The sequence below is a fragment of the Carcharhinus amblyrhynchos genome, chromosome 11 (assembly GCF_965287045.1).
Source record: "Carcharhinus amblyrhynchos chromosome 11, sCarAmb.v2.hapA, whole genome shotgun sequence".
NCBI lineage: Eukaryota > Metazoa > Chordata > Chondrichthyes > Carcharhiniformes > Carcharhinidae > Carcharhinus > Carcharhinus amblyrhynchos.
This window is the reverse complement of record NC_137334.1, coordinates 15,012,826-15,033,718: the sequence shown is the minus strand read 5'-3', so window position 1 is coordinate 15,033,718 and position 20,893 is coordinate 15,012,826. Positions and strand designations below refer to the sequence as shown.

At 44.0% G+C, this 20,893-nt stretch overlaps 1 protein-coding gene across 1 annotated transcript in view; it reads right to left on the bottom strand.

Annotated features, from left to right (window-relative positions):
- creb1b (cAMP responsive element binding protein 1b) overlaps window positions 1–20,893 on the bottom strand; it is an 87,677-nt gene that overhangs the window by 38,632 nt on the left and 28,152 nt on the right. Inside the window, exon 2 of the mRNA XM_080198595.1 lies at window positions 3,145–3,261. Within this exon, the coding sequence (XP_080054721.1) occupies window positions 3,145–3,249 (105 nt within the window). The 5' untranslated portion in view covers window positions 3,250–3,261. The remainder of the gene's footprint in view (window positions 1–3,144; window positions 3,262–20,893) is intronic.

Genomic DNA, 20,893 nt, shown 5'->3' with positions numbered 1-20,893 from the left:
ATGATGTTGATAAGGAGCACAGATAGGAGCCAAGAATAAATCCTTGGCAAGACAAAGGATGCAACAATATTGTTAGTAGCTCCACTGAGCTGGATAATGGAGGAAATGTGTTGGAGAGGATGAAAAGTGTCAGTGCACCTCATTTTTTGAGTCTTATTTCCTGGCTGGGTTTATCTACCCAGTAACATATTTGTTACAAACCAACTCAAAAGTCCCACTCCATTTTTAACCTTTGTGGTGCAAAGCATAGAAATTTTGTAAATTCACATGTTGGCAAAGGAGTTTTCAAAAATTTAACTTTTAGAAGCGCTGCCATTAAAAATGGTATTGCTCCAGATATACAAGAATGGCAACTTTTGCTTTGTAAGATATAAGATGCAAGCGTAGGATTGTGGTCGGTGCAGACGTGATGGGCCGAATGGCCTCCTTCTCCTTATATCACGACAGTGCTTACGAATGCAGACATAATACTTAGTGTCAGAATCATAGAGCAGTTATTCATGTTAAGAGTAGGTAGAAACCATCTTAAAGATGAAGAAAGCACCAATTCCCCGCACTTCTGTCCTTTTTAAGGTTGGATTTGTACTGAATTAAGATTGGATTTGTTGTGAGTTTCGTCCACTGAACTGAGACTACCCATGCTGTTGACACATTGATTAACCTTCTTCAGCCAAATATTCTTTTGTCATCATGCAAGGTCACTGACATTTGCTTGAATATTGTTCCATGAACATGGAAAATATCTAACCTAAAAAACCAAGACAACAAGTGCTTGTGAGATATCTGACTGGGGAGACTATCACAGCTGAACTGTGTTCTTGCTTGTAATACTCACTGTCCAGTAAAAAGACTTGCATTTATTGAACACCTTTCACACATACAGGATGTTCTAAAGAACTTTACAGCCAATAAAGTACTCAAATGTGCTGGGTCATTGTAACAAAGTTAAGGATGAACAATTAAACTTTTGTATGATGGAGCATAATATGCCTTTATCAATATAAACGGCATACTTTTTAAAAAAAGTTTATTTAATAGTGTCACAAATAGGCTTACATCAACATTGCAATGAAGTTACTGTGAAAATCTCCCAGTCGTCACACTCCAGCACTGGTTCAGATATACTGAGGGAGAATTTAGTATGGCAAATGCAGCTAACCAGCATGTCTTTCAGACTGTGGGAGGAAGCCGGAGCACTCAGGAAACCCACGCAGGCACAGAGAGAACGTGCAGACTCTGCACAGACAGTAACCCAAGCAAGGAATCAAACCAGGGTCCCAGGCCCTGTGAGGCAGCAGTGCTAACCACTGTCACCATTTTGAGATGTCACATGAGGAATGCAAAGTTTGTTCTCTGCAAAGAAATATATAACAGTGATGACAGCCATGAATGATTAAAGTGCAACTTTAGGGGCTTGAATAATTATTAATATAGGTAGAGGCAGCCTTTTGTTTTAGTATGGAAAGTTGACTGTAAAGTGGCAGGCATTTGACAAACACCACACCAAAGGCTGCTGCATAAGGTAAAGATGCATGGTGTTACGGGTAACGTATTATCATGGACAGAGGATTGATTAACAAACAGAAAGCAAAGAGCAGGGATAAATGGGTGTTTTTCTGGTTGGCGATCAGTGACTAGTGGTGTGCCTCAGGGATCAATGTTGTGACCACAATTTTGTTTATGATTTACACAGATGATTTGGAGTTGGGGACCAAGTGTACTGCGTCAAAACTTGCAGATGATATTAAGATGAGTGGCAAAGTGTGTAGAGGATACTGAAAAATTGCAAAGGGATATAGTCTAAGTAAGTGGGCAAGGGTCTGGTAGATGGAGTGCAATGTTGGTAAATGAGAGATCATCCATTTTGGTAGGAATAACAGCAAAATGGACTAATATTTAAATGGTAAAAAACTGCAGCATGCTGCTGTACAGAGAGACCCTGACAACCCAGAAGGGTGTCCTTGTGCATGAATCACAAAAAGTAGGTATGCAAGTGCAGCAGGTAATTGAGGCAGCAGATGGAATTTTGTCCTTCATTGCTAAAGGGATGGAGTTTAGAAACAGGGAGGTTATGTTGCAGCTGCATAGAGTGCTGGTGAGGTCACACGTGGAGTACTGCGTACAGTTTTGGTCTTCTTGAGAAAGGATTTACTGGCACTGGAGGGGGTACAGAGGAGATTCCCTACGTTGATTCCGGAATCGAGAGGGTCGGCTTATGAGAAGCAACTGAGTAGACTGGGGGTATACACATTGGAATTCAGAAGAATGAGGGGAGATCTTGTAGAAACACAAAATTATGTAGGGAATAGATAAGGTAGAAGCAGGGAAGTTGCTTCTACTGCAGGTGACACTAGAACTAGGGGACATGGCCTCAAAATAAGGGGGAGCAAATTTAGGACTGAGTTGAGGAGGAACTTCTTCACCCAAAGGATTGTGAATCTGTGGAATTCCCTGCCCAGTGAAGCAGTTGAGGCTACCTCATTGAATGTTTTTAAGGCAAGGATAGATTAAATTTTGGAACAGTATAGAAATTAAGGATTATGGTGAGCAGGTGGATAAGTGGAGTTGAGTCCATGAAAAGATCAGCCATGATCTTATTGAATGACAGAGCAGGCTCAAGGGGCCAGATGGCCTACTCCTGCTCCTCGTTCTTATGTAGGTAATTTGCACACAGAGACACATATGTGATAACCGACAGGTCATCTGCTTTAGTGACAGTGGGTGTGAGATAAATATTGATGAGGGCACTGGGGAAAGTTATCCAGGCTCTTCTTCAAAATAGAAGACAATGGGGCCAAATGATCCTACTTCTGACAATGCAGGACTCCCTCAGTGTTTGAAGCCATAGCACTTTGACTCAAGACTACTACCACTTAAACTGTTACTGGATCTGCATGAAGCAGAACTCTGACTGATCATCCCCTCCCTAGCCAGAGGTACCGAGACAGAGACCAAATGTGGAGCCGGCACAACTACCCTGACAGGAATCATCAGTCAGAAGGTTTTGAAACCAATTCTGAAGGGAAAAGACAGTGATGTATGTACGGTTTAGGGATTATTTCAAAAAAATTTTAAACTGAAGCCGGGAATACTTGTGGTTTCGCTGGTCACAAATTGTCATTTGTTAAGCATGTTGAAAAATACCTGTGCTATAGTTGCAAGCTGTGCTTGTGTCTGAACTGCTAGCTGGTGGGTTTCCGTTTCTGAAATTGGAGTGTCACCATGTTGAGCATCTGCACTGGAATCCATTGTTTCCTTTACCTGCAGCACCAGAAAATAATGAAAACATAAGCAACACGTTCTGTCAACAGTGCAACACACTGAGAAAAGCAGATGTTCGCTATATCTTAAATTATTTGCCATGTCATTCAAAAAAGTGAACTGCTTCCAGATTATGAAGCCACACGCTGGCAATGTTTCCCTTAGAGCAGAAAACAAAGGTGAGGGTTAACAAGAACGTTCAAAATGACAAGGGGTGTGATGGAACAAATGAGGAGAAACTGTTTCTTTTGGCAGGAGGGTCAGTAACCAGAGTACATTGGCAGAAGACCCAGAGGAGAGATGAGAATTCTTTTTGTGCAATGAGTTGTGGTGATCTGAAATGCATTGCTTGCAAGGATGGTGGAAGCAGATTCCATAGTAATTTCCACAAGAAAATTAATTCTACACTTGAATAAGAAACATTTTCAGGGCTATGAGGAGAGAGGCTACCTGAAAAACTTATAAAGACTCTATATTGAGTAGAATTGTTTCTTGGGGTGCGATGGTGGCAGGGGTGGGAAGGGGGTGTACTGTAAAAACATGATACTATCAGTGATAATGAGTTGGTGGGCATCGTGCCTTTCACAACAGTGGAAGAGTCAGATGTTACGTAGGAGTGTTTCACAAAAGAATGAATACCTGCATTGCACCATTGCAAGCAAGATTTATATTCAATAGATGCACTGATGTATCTTAACCGTACTTTCAACAGTTACATAAACAGACAATTTCTAATTATGAAATGCCACTGCACCTGGAAACTACAATAAATGGCTGATGTACAGGGGAGATTTGATTTTAGGGTTCTCCTACCCAAGTTAAATTTCAGTTTACAAATTTGTTTTCTCCCCTCTGTTGTTTGTCCTTTCTTGAACGCAGTGGGTTCATGAGTATTAATCAGTCTTTCGGTACCAGGTCCAAGTGACCACGCTGCATATTATAGCTTCTATAATGAATACCTGACTGCAGAAATGGGAAGCAAGGGTAGTGAGGAGTGCATATTGCCAAGCTTCCTCCTGTATTATTGGGTATCTTCCAGGTGAGCTTGCAAGGCAAGGCAATTTCTAAGGACGGATATGGAAACAGACTCTCACTGTACTGATGCAGACAAGATTTAACCTGAAATCTTTGATTTAGCACCCCAACCACCAAAAAGCTTGAGGGAAAAAATAATGTTCCGAGTTAAAATTGACAGGGAAAATTCAATGCTGCTGAAGGATCTTGAAAAATATCTCTACTATTCATTCTTAACACAAGGCAAGAAAATGTTAGATTGCCCCATAATTAACAGCTCCCTCATTCAGTTTTGAAATCTGAGCTTTCTGAGAACACAACTTTACTAGTGGTTGTTACTTTGAGAGTAAAACAGGAATTTCTGCTTTTTCATTTGAGGAGAAATTTTAGCCTACCATTAATCTCTTAAATAGTTTGTTGAAACATATGCTCCTCAAATTTAGGTTACACTATTCTTCTCTTCAAAATGGTGTACTTAGGAGAATCCAGATAAAACATATCTCCAAAAGTGCACAGAAACCCTAGAAGGAGAGATGCTAAACTGCAAAATCAGGACAGTTGCACGTTTGGCATGCGTCAATGGGAGTAGACAACATTCATCTCTGCAGGAAATTACTGGTCAAAGCCATAAATAAAAATTGTACGCAGTTTAAAAACCTGTAGCATACCACAATCATATGCAGAATTACTTCTCTTAACATATCACAGAGCTATACTCTGAAATGGTTTCACATGGACTGCAAACAGGTCTGTGTTGAATGTTTCCTGCATGTTAAAGATTTTTAGGCTTCATTACTAGTCTATAAAACGCACAAATTTAGACTATAATATTTGAGTTAGTTTTAGAACACAAGTGCAAATGCAGCTGTTAAGTGATAATTTAGTCAAACCCATCACTTTGTACAAAAGCATTGCAATTTTTCCCATACTGACCCCAATGTGCCATGAGAACATTTATTAAGACCATATGGTCTCAGTGCCAAATGCAACTGTAATGAAATTTGCAGTTTAAATGCGCCTTAAATAAAAATACTCAAAGGAGATATTCCATACTGCTGATCCCATACAAGGGACCTTGGACTCGGGTGGGTAAGGGAAGAGAGAAAAAAAATGATAGCTGAGCCCAGCCCTGCATCCATCCAATATTTACAAGCACACACTTCTCAGCAGAAGCAACTGGATGGTGACTAGGAGGAAGAATCCAGCCTGATGCTATGGTTCATAAACAAGGTGCTGAGGTTAATTTCCGTGCCATTACAACCCCTTGTTTAAGATCAACAAATTCAGCACAAGCCAGGAATCAAATCAAGCATCTTTCGCACATGTATATCTCAACGAATCAACGGATGCAGGTCATCAGCTATCACAATGCTGACTTTTTTAAAAAAAAGTCAAACCAACAGCCTTTGGAGATTCTAGGCTCTTCTAGATTTTTGTCTGCACTTTCTGTTCTGACTCAAATAGATTTTCTTACATTTACAATTCCTGTTTCTTACCAAACGCTACTTCTCCCCTTTTAACTCTTTTTAAAACCCAAGTCCGTGCATCATTTAACTAATGTTCCCATATCCAAACACCAAATCTGCCTAACCAAAGCTTGTCCCTGACTTCATAGATTAAAGGGATGAATGAAGGCAGGCAAAAGTAATTTTTAAAAAAATTGTAGAATTGTTACGATACAGGAGGCCATTTGGCCCATTGTTTTCTCTACGTTAATTTTGGATTCACTTTTACAAATTCTAATGAAAACCACCAACCGCAACATGTTTTTATGACATTCTGGCTTAGGATAGCAAACTAAAATTCTGCTTGAATACCAAACATCCTTCCCTCAAGAGATAAACTAGATGTTTTTCAAACTGAAGTCACACGTTGAAAATAATGAAAGTTCAATGACTGTGGTAAGGCTGTAGCAACATTTTATGAACATTATGAGGAGTGTTGCAAGTTTTTGATCTACCCGAGTCACCATTTCACATTAGTTCCTAAGCTAGGGCTTCCAAGCTATATCAGACTATTTGGTCAAATGTTCAACAGGTTCAATAAGCTCAAGTTTCCTAAGGTAAGGACAATAACATTGTGCAGGAATAAGCATTTACAGCTTTGCCAGAAACCTTTACAATGCAACCAAGCAATGTGCCTTCATGACTATCGGCAGGAGGCTCTGGCATCCATCATTATGAAGTGCTTTGAAAGGTTAGTCATGGCATGAATCAATTCCAGCCTCCTGGATTAACTGGATCCAGTTCGCCTACTGCAGCAACAGGTCCACAGCAGATGCCATTTCTCTGGTCCTGCACTCAACCCTGGCACTCCTAAATAACAAGGACACCTCTGTCAGACTCCTACTTATTGACTACAGCTCAGCCTTCAACACTAATATTTCCACAAAACTCATCTCCAGACTCCATGGCCTGGGCCTCGGCACCTCCCTCCGCGACTGGAACCTGAACTTCCAAACTCTCAGACCGCTATCAGTGAAGATAGACAATCATACCTCCTCCATGATAATCCTCAATACCAGTGCCCTACAAGGCTGTGTTCTCAGCCCCCTCCTATACTCCTTGTACACCTATAACTGTGTGACGAAAATTCCCCTCTAATTCGATTTTCAAGTTTGCAGACAACACCAACGTAGTGGATTGGATCTCAAACAATGACAAGATGGAGTATAAGAATGAGATAGAGAATCTGGTGAACCGGTGTAGCAACAATAATCTTTCCCTCAATATTAACAAAATGAAGGACATTGTCATTGACTTCAGGAAGCGTAAAAGAGAACATGTCCCTGTCTACATCAATGGGGACAAAGTAGAAGGGCTGAGAGCTTCAAGTTTTTAGGTGCCCAGTTCATCGACAACCTGTCCTGGTCCCCCCATGCCAACATCATAGTTAAGAAAGCCCACCAACGCCTCTACTTTCTCAGAAGACTAAGGAAATTCGGCATGTCAGCTGTGACCTCAGCAACTTTTACAGATGCACCATAGAAAGCGTTCTTTCTGGTTGTACCACAGCTTGGTATGGCTCTGGCTCTGTCTAAGACCGCAAGAAACTATGAAAGGTCGTGAATGTAGCCCAATCTATCATGCAAATCAACTTTCCATCTATTGATTCTGCCTACACTTCCTGCTGCCTCGGTGAGGCAGCCAGCATAATTAAGGACCCCATGCATCCCAGATATTCTCTCTTCTGCCTTCTTCCTTCGGGAAAAAGATACAAAAATCAGATGTTACGTACCAACCGACTCAAGAACAGCTTCTTCCCTGCTGCTGAGAGACTTTTGAATGGACTTACCTTGCATTAAGTTGATCTTTCTTTACACCCTACCTATGACTGTAACACTATATTCTGCGCTCTTTCATTTTCTCCTCTATGAACTGTATGTTTTGTCTGTATAGCATGCAAGACACAAACTTTTCACTATATTAACACATGTGACAATAATAAAATCAAAATATGTGGCAGCATTTTGCTGCAAGAGATTTGTGACACGGTCTTCTTTTATTATGGACTTAAGTTGGAGATGAGGGCTTAATGCACCAAGCTAATTATGGTCATCTCCTGAGGTGAAAAGAACAGACTTGCCTTTCACGACCTCAAACATCCAAAGGTGCTTTAAAATAAAACAGAATCATACAATGCAGGAGGCGGCCATTCGGCCCATCAAGTCGGCAGTGACTATAATCCCACCCAGGCCCTATACCCATAATCCCATGCATTTACCCTAACCAGTCCCCTGACACTACAGGGCAATTTCGCATGACCAATCCACTTAACCTGCACAATTTTGTAGCCAAATTATTTTTGAAATGCAGTCACTGTTACAATGCAGGAAATATGGCAATTTGTGCACAACTCGGCCAACCAAAATACCAGTGAGATTATCTGCTTTAGTGATGCTGGCTGAGGAATAAGTATTGGTTAATCACTGGAGAGAACCCTCCCCAGCTCTTCTCAAAAGTCTCAGGGGATTTCATATCCAGTTGAGGGGACAGACTTGCCCGTGGTATAACGTATCACCTGAAATAAGGAAATCTTTTGATATTGCAGCACTCTCTCAGTACTGTGCAGTGCTGCAGTCTATCGAATGGAACCTACAACCTTTGACTCAACCGAGCAAGTGTTACCTTGCAAGCAGGACATTTATCAACATAAGCTTCAGTTACATCCCTCACTGTACAAATGTGTTGACAACAGGGCCCTCAGGTATTGCAAGGTGCAATCCTGCAATAAGGAGGAAACATGTCAGAACTGAATTTAACAATTCTCCCTCTGTTTGCTAATTAACTCAAAGAATTGACACTAAGCTGAAATGGACTTTCAACTCATTTGGCTTATTGCTGAGAAAATCTACTGAACAGCATTATAAAAATATTATGGAGCAGGAATTTATGTCGAGCAGTGATACAAAATGGGTGGGACTGAATCAGCAACCTGTTATGCAGAGTGCCTGGTATTTAATTATAATGCAGTTGATTAAATCACACATCAGACACTGCACATAACAGGCAGCAGATATTATGCTGCCCATTTTGTACCACTGCACGAGATAAATTTCTAGCCATGTTTGCAAAATTCAGTTTTCCACAGATTCCCCCGAGTAGTTCACACAGCTCAGATCTCACGTTCATAGGTGGAATATTAATGCTTGCAGAATCTATACCTCATAATATTAGGAATTCATATCACATGGAATGGAAAAAGTAGCTAGTTTTCTTTTCATTATAAAACTCAATACTTCAAAGAATTCTAAAGGGAAGGAATTGATAATATTGATTAACGCATTTCATTAGCTTGCAGGACTCAAATACATGGGCAGACAAGTTAAAACTGCCAACACAAAAAGAAATTAGATGAACAGTACTCATCCAAAAGATAATAAAGATGTGCAATAAGTTGTAATGCACTTAATGGAGCTGAAGTAGGTAGCAGACATGGGCTCAAGGCAACACGATGACTTTCTTGAGGGAATGACGTGAACGAAGTACATTAAATTAATCTACCACAAAAGGACAGAGGTGTGAAATCCAGTGGCCTTTTTGTTCCTAAAAACTGACAAGCTAGACGAACATAAAAATCGTAATTTCCCAAGAGTAAAGAACTAATTGAATTCAGGCTTGGTTGAAGTACTTAAGTGAAAGAGGTTAGATTTAACAGGAGGGGTAGTAGCAAAGAATTAAATACAGAGGATTGAGAAAATAGAAGAATGAAATCTGAGATGCAGAGCACAACCTGAACAAAATCTTGGCTGTCTGAATGGCCTCTTCTTGTTCCTGCACTTTTAGCCTGGTATAAAAAGTTAAATGAAACCATTGTCGATTGTTGAAAAAAAAACCCATCTGGTTCACTAATGCCTTTTAAGGAAGGAAACCTAACGCCCTTACTTGGTCTGGCATACATGTGATTCCAGAACAACAGCAATGTGATTGACTCAGGCAACTAGGAATGGGCAATAAATGCTGGCCAGCCAGCAATGCCCATTTCCCACAAACAAATAATTAAAAAACCTATTAAAGATCAGATTTACTCAGAAGTTCATATTTCTGCCCAAACTGTAAATCAATATGATGCATTGATAATTTGGGGAACATCATGATTTAATGATGAATCCCTTGTCTGTGTGCTCATTTGTTCAGCCAAAAGATGCTAAGCTGAGGTTACGTAACAGTTTTGTGTAGGGTATGCTAAACATTGAAGAGGAAGCCCTCTATTTAAAAGATTAATGAATATGTTTTTTATTAGCAGCTCCTCGTTCAGAGAGGTGAAATTTAAAATCAAATCTGCATTTGCAAGCCAAGATTCATTTTGGTTCCTTGATCTTGCGTAGGCGCCCTTTGAGTTTTAAATGGAGGGGGATTCCAAGTACACTCCGAGAAAGAAGCCATTTATCGTACCTGGACAATTGCCTTCATGTCTCTAATACATTTCTTAAGATATCAGTTATACAATGATTTCTCATTTGCATAACTGGTACAGGCTTGTCTGGGCTGGAAGCATTTTGCTCGGCTCCATTTAAATGGGCAGCTAATTTAATACTAAATTTAGCATTCTTACCCTGTGCAGAATGTCAACAGAAACTATTGAATTAAAGTATGGTTCAAGCTGATTCTATAATACAGGAAAAAAAAATGTTGCAATTCTTTTAACCTCTGTGACTTAATTTTATTTCCTTCCTCTCCAAATTTCCTCAACCACTTACTACTTCTGAAGGTGGCAGGCATGCTGGTGCCAGGGTTTTCAAATGCTTCCCACTACCAGTACTCTTAAGTGAAGTGCAATTATTTGATTGATTTCTGTCTTCACTCATCTTCTCCAAGATGGCACAGCTTGGATTAGAAATTCAGCATATTACTGTCCAAGAGCTCTGTGATTGCTTATTCCTAGCCCTTAACTTCTCATCCTTGTTTCCAGATTCCCTTTTCCAGCTCTAAAACCTTTGCGATCTCCATACTCCAATCCTGGTTTTTGGTAAATCCCTGACTTTCTTCATGCCATCATTGGTGGCCCTGCTTCTTTAATCTTCATCTCCTTAATATCCCTCAAACCTCTGCCCTTCTCTCTTCCTTTTGGTTACCTGTAACAATATCCCGAGGTGGCATGGTACCAGATTATGATTAGCCCATTTTACTACATTTAATGGTGCCAGGTAAAGTAAAGCTTATTTATTAGTCACAAAGTAAGGCTTACATTAACACTGCAATGAAGTTACTGTGAAATTCCCCCACTCGCCACACTCCAGTGCCTGTTCAGGTCAATGCACTTAACCAACACACCTTTCAGAATGTGGGAGGAAACAAGAGCACCCAGAGGAAAAACATGCAGACAGGGGGAGAACGTGCAAACTCCATGCAGACAGTGACCCAAGGTCCCTAGCGCTGTGAGGCAGCAGTGCTAACCACTGTGCCACCGTGTATACAAGTTGTTACATGGAGAAGGCACAGACTCAAAGCCTAACCACCGTGGCACACTTTCACCTTTATAATATAATCCCAGAGTGCAGAAGGGGGCCATTTGGCCCATCCAGTCTGCACTGACAACAATTCCACCCAGGCCCTATCATTATAACGCCATGTAATTCCCCTGACACTAAGGAGCAATCCCACCCAGACCAATTCCCCATGAACCCAGGTATTTACCCTGCTAATTCCCCCTAACCTACACATCTCGGGACACTAAGAGGCAATTTAGCATGGCCAAACCACCTAACCTGCACATCTTTGCAATGTGGGAGGAAACTGGAGCCCTGGAAGAAACACACAGATGTGGGAAGAATGTGCAAACCCCATCCTGCCAGTCACTCGAGGCTGGAATTGAATCTAGGCCCCCAGCGCTGAGAGGCAGCAGTGATAACCACCGTGCTGCCCGTACTTTAGAGTTTCAGGGCACTCCAGTGTCGTTACAAGCTTTACCTGATGTATTGGTATAAATATGCTATAGGATGAAAAAGTAATTAATTTTGTCATTCAATACAAAGCCACTATACTACTTCTGAGGCATTCAGCCTCTGATCTTTGGGTGAGCGTTCTCCAAGGCAGCCTTCATGACACACAGCAACACAGAATCGCTGGACAGAAACTGATGGCCAAGCTCTGAACAAATGAGGACAGCCTCAACTGGGGCCTTGGGTTCATGTCACATTATCTGTAATCCCCACGACTTGCCGGGGCTTGCAAAATCTCACTAACTGTCCTGGCTGGAGACAATACACAACTCTTTAACCTGTGCTTAACCCTCTCTCCACTTACACTGTCTGTACCTTTAAGATTAAAGATAGAAGGATGGTAGGAGATGAGGTCCTTAATACGATCACTAGAGAGGTAGTGCTCGATAGACTAACGGACCTGAAGGTAGACAAGTCCCCGGGACCGGATAGAATGCAGGCCAGGGTTCTGAAAGAAGGGGCAGAGCTGATAGCAGATGCCTTAGTAATTATTTATCAAAATTCGTTGGACTCCGGAGAAGTGCGAAAGATTGGAAAATGGCTAATGTTATGCCGCTGTTTAAAAAAGGTAGCAGACAAAAGGCAGGGAATTATAGGCTGGTTAGTTTAATGTCTGTAGTTGGAAAAAATGCTAGAATCCGTCATCAAAGAAGAAATAGCGAGGCACCTAGAAAAGAATGGTTTGATCAAGCAGACGCAGCACGGATTCGTTAAGGGGAAGTTGTGTTTAACGATTTTATTGGATTTCTATGAGGACATGACTAGTGCGATAGACAGAGGGGAACCAGTGGATGTGGTGTTCCAAAAGGCATTTGATAAGGTGCCTCACAAAAGGTTGCTGCAAAAGGTTAGGGTGCATGGAGTTGGGGGTAAGGTATTAGCGTGGATAGAGGATTGGTTGTCCAATAGGAAGCAGAGAGTTGGAATCAATGGGTGCTACTCTGGTTGGCAATTGGTGACTAGTGGAGTGCCGCAGGATCGGTGCTGGGGCCTCAACTGTTTACCATTTACATAGATGATCTGGAGGAGGGGGCTGAGTATAGGGTAACAAAATTTGCTGATGACACGAAGATGAGTGGAAAAGCAAATTGCGTGGAGGGTGTGGAAAGTCTGCAGAGAGATCTGGATAGGCTGAGTGAGTGGGCGAGGACCTGGCAGATGGAGTATAATGTTAGCAAACGTGAGGTTGTCCACTTTGGTAGAAACAATAGTAGGAGGGATTATTATTTAAAAGGCGAAAAGCTGCAGCATGCTACGGTGCAGAGGGACCTGGGGGCCCTTGTGCATGAATCGCAAAAACCCAGTCTGCAGGTGCAGCAGGTGATCAAGAAGGCGAATGGATGTTGGCCTTTATAGCGAGGAGGATAGAATACAAAAGCAGGAAGGTCTTGCTGCAACTGTACAGGGTACTGGTGAGGCCGCAGCTGGAGTACTGTGTGCAGTTTTGGTCGCCACACTTGTGGGTGGATATATTGGCCTTGGAGAGAGTACAGAGAAGGCTCACCAGGCTGATACTGGAGATGAGGGGGTTAGCCTTTGAAGAGAGATCGAATAGATTGGGTCTGTATGTTATTACAGAAGGTCAGGGGGCATGGAGTTGGGGGTAGGGTGTTAGCGTGGATAGAGGATTAGCTGTCAAATAGGAGGCAGAGTGGGGATCAATGGGTGCTATTCGGATTGGCAGTTGGTGACTAGTGGAGTGCCCCAGGGGTTGGTGCTGGGGCCTCAGCTATTTACCATTTATATAGATGATCTGGAGGAGGGAACCGAGTGTATGGTGTCGAAATTTGCTGATGACACCAAGATTGGTGGAACGGCAAATTGTGCGGAGGGTGTGGAGAGTCTGCAGAAGGATCTAGATAGGCTGGGCGAATGGGCCAGGAACTGGCAAATGGAATTTAACGTTGGCAAATGTGAGGTTGTCCACTTTGGTGGGGATAATGGTAGGAAGGACTATTACTTACATGGCGAAAAACTGCAGCATGCGACGGTGCAGAGGGACCTCGGGGTCCTTGTGCATGAGTCGCAAAAACCCAGCCTGCAGGTGCAGCAGGTGGTCAGGAAGGTGAATGGGATGCTGGCCTTCATAGCGAGGGGGATTGAATAATAAAGTAGGGAGGTCTTGCTGCAGCTGTATAGGGCACTGGTGAGGCCACAGCTGGAGTACTGTGTGCAGTTTTGGTCGCCGCACTTACGTAAGGATATTTTGGCCTTGGAGGGAGTGCAGAGGAGGTTTACTAGGCTGATACCGGAGTTGAGGGGGTTGAACTATGAGGAGCGGCTGAATAAACTAGGCTTGTACTTGTTAGAGTTTAGAAGAATGAGGGGAGATCTCATTGAGACATATAAGATGATGAATGGGATGGATACGATAGAGGTGGAGAGGCTCTTCCCGCTCAGAAAGGACAGTAGGACTAGAGGGCACAGCCTCAAGATAAAGGGGGGGGGGGGGGGCGGTTTAGAACGGAGTTGAGGAGGAACTTCTTCACTCAAAGGGTGGTGAATCTCTGGAATTCTCTGCCCGTTGAAGTGGTGGAGGCTGCCTCGCTAAATATTTTTAAGACATGGGTTGATAGGTTTTTGATAGGCAAGGGGATTAAGGGTTATGGCGAGAGGGCAGGGATGTGGAACTGAGACACGACAGATCAGCCACGATCTTATTGAATGGCGGGGCAGGCTCGAGGGGCTAGATGGCCTACTCGGTCTACTCCTGCTCCTATTTCTTATGTTCTTATGTACTCGTTAGAGTTTAGAAGGTTGAGGGGGGATCTTATAAGATAATGATGGGGATAGATAGGGTAGAGGTAGAAAGATTCTTCCTGCTTAGAAAGGATAGCAGGACTAGAGGGCACAGCCTCAAAATAAGGTGGGGGCAGTTTAGATCAGAGTTGAGGAAGAACTTCTTCACTCAAAGGGTGGTGAACCTCTGGAATTCTCTGCCTGTTGAAGTGGTGGAGGCTACCTCGCTGAATATATTTAAGTCATGGGTAGATAGGTTTCTGACAGACAAGGCAATTAAGGGTTATGGGGAGAAAGTGGAACTGACCCACTTCAGATCAGCCATAATCTTATTGAATGGCAGGGCAGGCTTGAAGGGCTAGATGGCCTACTCCTGCTCCTATTTCTTATGTTCTTATGACTCACATTCCAACCATTATCTTATAAATTGAGTTTGTGTCTGTATGCCCTGTTTGTGAACACAACTCCTCACTTACCTGAAGAAGCAGCGATATTCCAAAAGCTTGTTAGGCGAGGGGATAGTCGTTAAGGGGGAGTGGGGGATATAAATTGGATACTCACCCGGGGACCCACCTCATTGTTCTCCAGAGCATTGAACCTGGTGGCTATGGTGAGTGACTGATTTGCATTGAAAACCGCTTTTTTCCTGTACTTCCGGTTCTCGGGGCTTGTTAGAGTGTAGTTTACTTCCGTACCGGAAGTTAGGCGAGGGGATAGTCTTTAAGGGGGAGCGGGGGGTATAAAAAAGGGGTAGCAGCATAGTGCGGGCAGCGTCGGGAGCAGGCAGCGGAGTGAGTGGGAACTGAGTGAGAAGGGCTTTGGCTCGCTGGGCTTAGGCGAGAGTAGGCTTAGAGAAGGTGAGTGACAGATTTCTACCTTTCACCGCATACAGGAGGTTGGGACATGGCAGGGAATATGGGGAGGAATATAAGTTGTGTCAGGTGCCACATGTGGGAGTTCTTGGTGGTGTCACGTGTCCCCAAGGTCCACATCTGCAGTAAATGTTTAGAACTGCAGCGCCTGAGGGCCCGGGTCAGGCAACTCGAAGGGCGTTTGGAGGATGCGTTTCTAGTCAGGGAAAACGAGGAGTTGATGGCTAGGAACCACGAGCAGGAAGAGGTCCCAAGGGCTGAAGAGCAGGAAAGGTGGACGACGGTTAGGAGGAGAAAGAGGAAGAAGAAGAGTAGTCAGGGTCCCCCAGCCTCCCCGGAGGCCCCCAAAGGTTCGTCGACAGGGGCACAGAAAGATAGGCAGGAAGGGGAGACTGACTTGGAGGGACAGAAGGGGGCTGGCAAGGTGATAGTGGTAGGGGATGGGAGGGTCCGAGGTATTGATAGGAGGTTCTGTGGACAGAGGCACGACTCCAGGATGGTGGTCTGCCTCCCTGGAGCAGGGGTAAAGGACGTAATGGAAAGGGTAGAGGGAATTTTGAAAGGGGAGGGGACCCAGACAGAGGTCATAGTACACGTAGGGGAGGGGGACATAGGAAGGAGGAGTAGGGTAGAGGTCTGTAGGCAATTTAGGGAGTTGGGGTCCAAACTAAAGAGCAGGACCTCCAGGGTGGCACTCTCTGGATTGCTGCCCAGTACTAGCAGGGCAAAGAATGATGAGATCATGCAGTTGAATGCATGGTTGAGGGATTGGTGTAGGGTAGAGGGCTTTACTTTTGTGGATCACTGGGAGGTATTTAGGAGAGAAGGGCAACTGTACAGGAGGGGTGGGGAGAATTTGAACAGGAGGGGAACTAGTGTCTTAGCGGGGAGGTTAGCTGGGGTGTTCAGGAATGGTTTAAACTAATAGGGAGGGGGGGTGGGGAGGTGGCTGGGAGAGAGTCGGGTGAAAGGAAAATTATAAGGGAGAAGGAGGTTCCGAGGGACACTTGTGGGTTGAACTGTGTCTGTTTCAATGCTAGGAGTGTGGCAGGGAAAACGGATGAGCTTAGGGCCTTGATGTTTGTGAGGCAGTTAGATGTGGTGGCTGTAACGGAGACGTGGTTACGGGAAGGGCAGGACTGGCAGCTGAATGTTCCTGGGTACAAGTGTTTTAGGTGTGACAGAGGAGGGTTGAAGAGAGGTGGAGGGGTGGCACTGTTAGTAAAGGAAAACATCACAGTAGTGCAGAGGGAGGACGATATGGAAGAGACAGGGATTGAGTCGCTGTGGGTGGAGTTGAGGAATAAAAAGGGAGAGATCACATTGCTAGGGGTGTACTATAGGCCACCCAACAGCCCGAGGTCAGTGGAGGAAGGCATTTGCAGGGGCATTTTGGACAGGTGCAGGAAGAATAGGGTGGTTGTAGTGGGTGACTTTAATCTTCCTGGAGTGAATTGGAGGGGGCCTAGAGCTGGGGGTACAGAGGGAGAGGAGTTTGTGAGATGTGTTTTGGAAGGGTCGCTAGAGCAGTATGTTACTAGCCCGACTAGGGGAGGGGCTATACTTGATTTAAGAACATAAGAACATAAGAACATAGTGTTGGGTAATGAGCCGGGGCAGGTGGGTGAGGTAGAGGTAGGTGAACATGTGGCTAACAGTGACCACAAGTCCGTCTACTTTAGGTTAAGAATGGAAAGGGACGAGTGCCGGCCGAACGGGAGTGTGAACTGGGGAAAGGCGAGCTATAGCAGGATTAGGAGGGAGCTGCAGGACACTGATTGGGAGGGACTGTTAGCTGGAAAGTCCACGGTTGGCAAGTGGGAGGCTTTTAAGGACATAATGAAATGGTTGCAGGGGAGGTATGTTCCGGTTAAGCGGAAGGATGGGAAAGGTAGGATTAGAGAGCCGTGGATTACAGGGGGTATTGAAGACTTGGTGAGGAAGAAGAGGGAGGCGTATGTTAGGTCGAAACGACTGGGTACAGAGAGTGCGCTGGAGGAATATAGAGAGAGTAGGAGGGAGCTAAAAAGGGGAATTAGAAGGGCAAAGAGAGGGCATGAAATGGCTTTGGCTGGTAGGATTAAGGAAAATCCACAGGCATTTTATTCCTATATTAGAGGCAAGAGAGTAGTTAGAGGGAAAATTAGTCCTCTTAGGGACAGGAGTGGAGAGTTATGTATTGAGTCGGAGGGAATGGGGAAAACTCCTGAATGAATGCTTTGCGTCGGTATTCACGAAGGAGAGGGGTTCGGAATCGTGCGGTCTCTTGAAGGGAGCTGAGGATCAGTTGCAGGAGGTATCTATTACGAGGGAGGAAGTGCTAGGGCTTTTAGGTAGCGTAAGGACGGATAAAGCTCCGGGGCCTGATGGTATTTATCCCAGGCTGCTTAGGGAGGTGAAAGATGAAATTGCTGGGCCTCTGGTGCAAATCTTTGTCTCTTCTTTGGACACAGGTGAGATCCCAGAGGACTGGAGGGTAGCAAATGTGGTACCGCTGTTCAAAAAAGGCAATAGGGACAACCCTGGAAATTATAGACCGGTGAGTTTGACATCGGTGGTAGGGAAATTAATGGAAAAAATACTTAGGGGTAGGATGTATGAGCATTTGGAGCGTTGCGATCTGATTAGGGATACGCAACATGGCTTTGTTAGAGGGAGGTCTTGCCTTACGCATCTGGTGGAATTCTTTGAGGAGGTGACAAAAACGGTTGACGATGGGAGAGCCGTTGATGTCATCTATATGGATTTCAGTAAGGTGTTTGACAAAATCCCTCATGGTAGGCTGGTAGAAAAGGTTAAGGCGCATGGGATACGAGGCCAGGTAGCTAGGTGGATTGAGAACTGGCTGGGTAATATGAGACAGAGGGTAGTTGCGGAGGGGACCTTGTCGGGCTGGAGGCCAGTGACCAGTGGTGTGCCGCAGGGCTCAGTACTGGGACCTCTCCTCTTTGTAGTATACATAAATGACTTGGAAGAGAGCGTAGGTGGTGCGATCAGCAAGTTTGCTGATAACACCAAGATGGCAGGTACTGAACTGGATTATCAGGTGATACAACAGGATAGATAGGTTGGTGCATTGGGCAGATAGGTGGCAGATGGAATTTAATCCTGACAAATGCGAGGTGATGCATTTTGGAAGGAATAATGCAGAGAGGAGCTATGTGATAAAAGGTAGACAGATTAGGAGTATAGACATACAGAGGGACCTGGGAGTGCAGGTTCACAAATCCATGAAGGTTGCGTCACAAGTGGAGAAGGTTGTTAGGAAGGCTTATGGAATGTTAGCTTTTATAGGAAGGGGTATAGAGTATAAAAGCTGCCGTCTAATGCTTCAGTTGTACAGAACGTTGGTTAGACCGCATTTGGAGTACTGCGTCCAGTTCTGGTCACCTTACTACTGGAAGGACGTGGAGTCTCTGGAAAGGGTGCAGAGGAGGTTTACCAGGATGTTGCCTGGCATGGAGGGGCTGGGTTACGAGGAAAGGTTGGAGAAACTGGGACTATTCTCCTTGGAAAGATGGAGATTGAGGGGGGGACATGATAGAGGTATATAAGATACTGAAGGTAATAGATAGAGTTATTATTGAGACTGCTCCCTAGACTGGGTACAAACACGAGAGGTCATGATTTAAGGGTGAGGGGGGAGAGGTATAATTTGGAAGTGAGAGGAAGGTTCTTTACGCAGAGAGTTGTGGGGGTGTGGAATGTGCTACCGAGTAGGGTGGTGGAGGCAGGAATGTTGGACTCGTTTAAGGTTCAGTTAGATAGACACATGAGTGAAACGAGGATGGAGGGTTATGGTAGGGGCTATTAAATAAGGTCAGAACCTCGGGAGACACCGGAAAAGCAGGCATGTAAGATTAACGTTTTTGTCTTTTTATTCCACAGGTGGAGGTCCACCTCGTGTCAAACGAGGGGCATGCACACGGTGGGTCGTGCGTGGGCTGCTCTTGGAAGTTCCGGGAGTGGCCTAGCACTTTGTGTAGGTGTGTGTGCTTGATCCTGGACCGGTAGACGGGCGCCGCAACAGCTCAGTGACTAGCACTGCTAACTGTGCAGATACATGGATTTGGGCCTGTGTCTGTGGGAGTTTGTGCATTCTCCCTGTGGTTGCGTGGGTTTCCTCCGGGCACTCCGGTTTCCTCTCACACCCCAAAGATGTGCTGTTAGGCTGATTGGTTTTACCAAATTGACACTATTCTCCCCTGAATCTGGCTAAGTTAGGGGTTCCATTCGTAGATATGCAGGGTAGAATAGGTGTAGGGTGATGTGGCGGCGCGGGCTCGTTGGGCCGAAGGGCCTGTTTCCCGTGCTGGGTTGTTCTTTGTTGTGCTATCAAATAAACCTGTTAGACATTAACCTGGTGTTGTGAGACTTCTTACTGTGTTTTCCAGTGCCCAAACATTTCATGAGAACTTAACAAATGAGAAATGGATTCACTTAAAAAATGGTCATGGAAATGAATATAAATATTCTAATGTTATTTGTAAGTGGTCATAATTCCCTTAGTGTGACTTTAGTGTCCCTTTAAGAAAGTTTTTTTTTAAAAAAAACATGGTTTTTGCACCTCACAGCTTCACTCGAATAAATTGAATGACTTGAATAAAACCAAAGAATGGAAAGCTCTAGGAAGAAAGATAAAACCACAAGTGGTTTAATTATGGATGTAATTGTATTCTGGTGAAGACCTATTGGGAAACAAGGTAGGAAATGCATTGTATTGAGGAATGCGATTAGATCGGTATAAAAGATGGTTGTAACAGAACAACTGGGAGCAGATCCTTCTGATCACTCCCAATGACCATTGAGACTGCAAAATAAAGTAATATTGTGTGGATTTGCCGCAATGTACGTTGTTCTTTAACACTTGCCTCAGCAACAGAAGTAACTACTATATCCTATGTCATTCTCTAATTAATTCTAAATTTTAGTGCTCATAAGTCAAAAAAAAAACTTTTTTTTGAAGAGTCTTGCATTTATATAGCACGTCATTCTAAAGCACGGTACCGCTAATTAAGCATTTTTGAAGCGTAGCCACTACTTTAACGGCAAGGTGGCACAGTAGTTAGCACTGCTGCTTCATATACCGGGGCCTAGGTTCAATTACAGCCTTCGGTGACTGTCTGCATGCAAGTCGCATATTCTCCCCGTCTGCATGGTTTCCTCTGGGTGCTCCCACACTCCAAAGATGTGTGGGTTAGGTTGATTGGCCATGCCAAATTGCCCTTTCGTGTCAGGGTGATTAGCAGGGTAACTAAGTGAGGTTTTGGAGAAAGGGCTGGGATTGTTGTCAGTGCAGACGCAGTGGGCTGAATGGCCACATCCTGCAGGAATTCTATGATTTTAACAAAGGAAATATGCCAATTGATTTGCATACAAATCCTCACAAAACAGCAATGCGAAAATGGCCAGGTTGTCTGTTTTCATGATCTTGGTTGAGTAATAAATATTGGCCAGGACAACAGGCAGAAATCCCTGCTCTTCTTGAAAATAACACTACAGAATTTTTCTTGTCCACCTGAGGGTACAGATGGGAACTCGGTTTAATATTCCGACTGAAAGAAGG